General features: G+C 29.6%; 1 protein-coding gene across 1 annotated transcript; it reads left to right on the top strand.

The window, feature by feature from the left end:
* Positions 1 to 303: 303 nt before the first annotated feature.
* LOC132619580 (uncharacterized) lies at positions 304 to 897 on the top strand. The gene has a single exon (XM_060334438.1). The coding sequence runs from the start codon at positions 304 to 306 to the stop codon at positions 895 to 897; it is 594 nt and encodes a 197-aa protein (XP_060190421.1).
* Positions 898 to 4628: the final 3731 nt, after the last annotated feature.

Consider the following 4628-nt stretch of genomic DNA (forward strand, 5'->3'; position numbering starts at 1 on the left):
CAAATTAATATTTCTTTAAAACATTGGTTGGACACTTGGACCTACTTAACTATCTAATTTCCACAAATTACCCCTGGCCTACCCTTTAAAAATACAAAAACTCCCTTTCTTCCGTTAATAAACACAAGGGTACATTTGAAAAATCAACTTTCAACCCCTTGATGACTTCAAACATGAAACTAGTATATAATCTTGCTTACACACACATTGCAAAGTGCAAAAACCAAAAACATTTTTCAAGAAAACTCTTCTCTTCATAAAAGTTCTTCCCCCTTCCAAAAGTTGATTTTATTTTTCGAGAAAATGGAAAAAGTGAGCTTGAATAGCCAATTCTATTTTCTGAAAAATGCAATGAAAATTCTGCTCCCAGTTTCAGTATTTTCATTGGTGTTTACTCAGTCTTATTCATTGCTTCCTTCTCTTCTCCACTCTTTTCATGAATATTCTTCTTATTTTTCAATTCAACTTTTTACCTATAGCTCAGAGAGGAACTATATTTTCCTTCTTTGCAATGGAATTCTTGTTTTCATAATCAAGAATTCATTTGGTAACATTTCTGAGCACCCCAAAGAAAGCCACAAGGAGAAATTTGGAGAATCTCATAATAATCCAGTTGCTTTAGAAACAAAGGCGGAAATAGTTCTTGAAAAAGTTGTTGAAACTGAAAATAAAGTTGAAGAACAGCAAATTGAAACAATGAGTCAGGATAATTTGGTTACTGTTGGAACAGTTGATAAGAATGAAGATGAAGCTTATCAAGAAAGTTATGCTGAAATTATTAAAGAATTGGAAGATGATGATGAAGAAGAAGAATTAGAGGAAACATTAGAAGAGTTGAACAAGAAGTGTGATGATTTTATTATGAAAATAAAGAAAGAGATCCATAGGAAGAATTAATGCTAGAAAAATTAACCATCAGGGGTTAGTATCAGCTATGACAATAGTATAATTTAGCCATGTATTTACCTTTCTTTTTTAACCGATATTCGGTATTTGTTTTGATGATCTCATCTAGTTCAGATTCGTATTTTGTATGGTCCGTTAAAGGAAAGTCCCTATCTAAATTTTGTAGGTGAAGGGTCCATACTAGCTCAATATCAAGTTGACTTGATTTGTTTCACTTCTTGTTTTTCTTTTGTTCCCCCTGTATTGCATGGCATATTTTGTAGTAGAAGAGATTCCCAGAAAAGTAAATAAACACCTTCAAGGGAAAAGTTCTAGCTATTCATTCAAGCTTTATAAGCAAAAGGCGAAAAGAACATTTTTGACACAAAACAGTGCTATTGGCATTCAGACCCAAACAGAAAAAGGAACTAATTATGAATTATGCAATGTTGAAAGAGTTTGGTGTAGAGCGGTAGAAGTATTACACAGCCAAGTTATCTGTAGGTAATTACGTATAAATCTGATAAAAATAAAGTAATTAACTTATTATTTCTGATTAAAATTTACTGATAGTGTAAAAAACCTTTGCTCTATATAAATTTGATCTTTTTAAAGAAATATCATGCAATTCAAAATTTAACTAAAGGTAACTAATAAATTGTGGTCTAAAGAAAGAGATGATATAACACGTCTTAGGCCACCCCGTCATTTTCTCCCTTTCTTAATACTTTTTTCCTTTTTTTCTTTTTCATGAAGAATAAGCTCTTAGATGTAGCATTATCAGAGAGTCTAAAGGATAAACTAAATCAAAGGCAAGGTGGAAAATCCCGCACGCACTATCTGATTTTCATTTATTTTATTTTAAAAATTTCATGTCCATAACTCAAATCTCTTTATTTTATCATTAATGGCGCAACATTTTTGGTCTCTTATTTATTACTAGTAAAAATTATGATTTTAGTCCTTGTGATATTTAATTAAACACATTTAATTTTCATTTAATTGAATACACTTTTGATCACTTTGCTTAAAAATACGCAAAAATATATCATAATTAAACTGTTCCATCACTTATTCCTTACGTGAAATATTAAGCTCTGAAAATTATAATGCTCGGATGGTAATTAAACTTGAGCTTATCTCATGGATAAAATTTCCTTCCATTTCCATCCAATGCTTTTGTATATTTAAATCACGAGCTCTTAAAAAACATTGATAGGTTTCAGAATTGTAGCTTTATTTTTATTTTATTTTTCTTAATCGGCAGGTAATTTTCATGCTATTTCTTAAATATCTTTATTTTGTGATTATGAGTTACAACTCTTTTGAATATTTTAATTCCGTATCAAGGCCGTGCTCCCAGAAAGTGGTCTGAGGGTGTGAGGTTAACAAATGCTGCTATGTTCCAATTTTTTTTAATTTTTTTTTTCACTTTCACATTTTTTCTATCTTTTCGGTAAATCTACAAAATTTTCTTTTTGGCAAAATATCTACAATTTTAATTCTTATTAACATGTTAGTTTAACTTTTCATACATTTGTGTTGTAATATTTCATTTCCTTGGTAGAAATAAATGTATAAACTAAATATCGAGATTAATGCTTATATCATTGTTTTACTTATCTACAACAATTTTTTGTATTTTTCTTTCTTTCATTAAATGAACGGTTATTATATCTTATAGGAAAAGTATATTTCACAATTGCACAAAGCGTACACATGTTTATTAGTTTCTAAAAAACGTGTACTAGATGATTTAAAAAAGAAGGTAATTGACGGTTATTATATCTTATAGGAAAAGTATATTTCACAATTGCACGAAGCATATACATGTTCACTAGTTTCTAATAATCGTGTGTACTAGATGACTTGAAAAAGAAGGTAATTGACGCTTATTATATCTTATAGGAAAAGTATATTTTATAATTGCGCGAAGCGTATACACGTTCACTAGTTTCTAATAAATGTGTGTACTAGATGACTTGAAAAAAGAAGTTAATTGATGGTTATTATGTCTTATAAGAAAAGTATATTTCACAATTGCACGAAGCGTATACATGTTCACTAGTTTCTAATAAACGTGTGTACTAGATGACTGAAGGTAATTGACGATTATTATATCTTATAGGAAAAGTATATTTCACAATTACACAAAGTGTATACATGTTCACTAGTTTCTAATAAACGTGCGTACTAGATGACTGAAGGTAATTGACAGTTATTATATCTTATAGGAAAAGTATATTTCACAATTGCACGAAGCATATACATGTTCACTAGTTTCTCATAAATGTGTGTACTAGATGACTGAAGGTAATTGACTGTTATTATATCTTATAGGAAAAGTATATTTCACAATTGTACGAAGCGTATACATGTTCACTAGTTTCTAATAAACGTGTGTACTAGATGACTTGAAATAGAAGGTAATTGACAGTTATTATATCTTATAGGAAAAGAATATTTCACAATTGCACGAAGTGTATACATGTTCACTAGTTTCTAATAAATGTGTGTACTAGATGACCGAAGGTAATTGACGGTTATTATATCTTATAGGAAAAGTATATTTCACAATTGCACAAAGCGTATACATATTCACTAGTTTCTAATACACGTGTGTATTAGATGACTTGAAAAAGGAGTTAATTGACGGTTATTATATGTTATAGGAAAAATATATTTCACAATTGCACGAAGCGTATACATGTTCACTAGTTTCTAATAAACGTATGTACTAGATGCCTTGAAAAAGAAGGTAATTGACGGTTATTCTTCACATTGCGAACCTACATATCGTAAAAGCTATTGGTAATTTTGTTGTTGTAATAAAAGAAGGAAAAAGACTTACTCATATTCAGCGTCATATGATCACTATATTATAGATAAATAAGCACACATTTTCATCTCAATTCCACTCCCCTAATAAATTAATATAAGTTTGTTTGAGTGTAGGAAAACTTTTAGAACAAAGAAATACTATTAATAGTGGCTCTCTAGGACAAAACACAAATAATTAAAAGAACCGCTAATCAGTACTTATATAAAATTCTTAAGCATATTCCACATTTGTCATTTCTAATTTTGCATCAGCAAAATTACTCTGCCTGGCCAGTCTTGAACCTATTTTTGAGTCCTAAACGATTTCCGTATCCCTTAGTTTATAATTAATCAAAAAAAATCTTAAAGAAACTTATAATTAATCAGAACGTTTGTTCAAGAAATATTCCAATTTTCATATTAAGAAATGAGACGAGATATAAAGAAAAATATTATCCAAGTTGAGGGCAGTGGCGGAGTCAGGATTTTCATTCAGGGGGTTCAAAAATTCTAAAAGGTAAATACACGAAGAAGTTAAGGGGTTCAACATCTATTATATATACATAACAAAATAATTTTAACTTTAAAAATACACTGTAATTTTTCGCCTAGATGGTTCGGGAGCCAATGTGGCTCCGCCCCTGGTTGAGGGATCTTGAGATTATCACGGCTCTGTCTTAACTAACATAAGATAATCTTGAAGATACGTAGCCTTTTTATGATGTAATACAAGTGATGTGATATTTTTTGTTCCTTTGCCAATTTTTTACTATCTTCGTCCACTTTTATTTATCCATATATTCTAAAAATAGATTTACACTTTTACATGTCACTTTTAGCATATTAAGAGAAATATTTTTTTTTTTCTGTTTTGCCTATAATATTAATTACTCATTTCAAATCATCTTTCAAATTCATTAAAA

The sequence above is a fragment of the Lycium barbarum genome, chromosome 11 (assembly GCF_019175385.1).
Source record: "Lycium barbarum isolate Lr01 chromosome 11, ASM1917538v2, whole genome shotgun sequence".
Taxonomy (NCBI): Eukaryota; Viridiplantae; Streptophyta; class Magnoliopsida; order Solanales; family Solanaceae; genus Lycium; species Lycium barbarum.

Bases quoted from the DNA above. Each gene is read 5' to 3' on its own strand.
- LOC132619580 (XM_060334438.1), top strand. From the start codon at position 304: ATGGAAAAAGTGAGCTTGAATAGCCAATTCTATTTTCTGAAAAATGCA.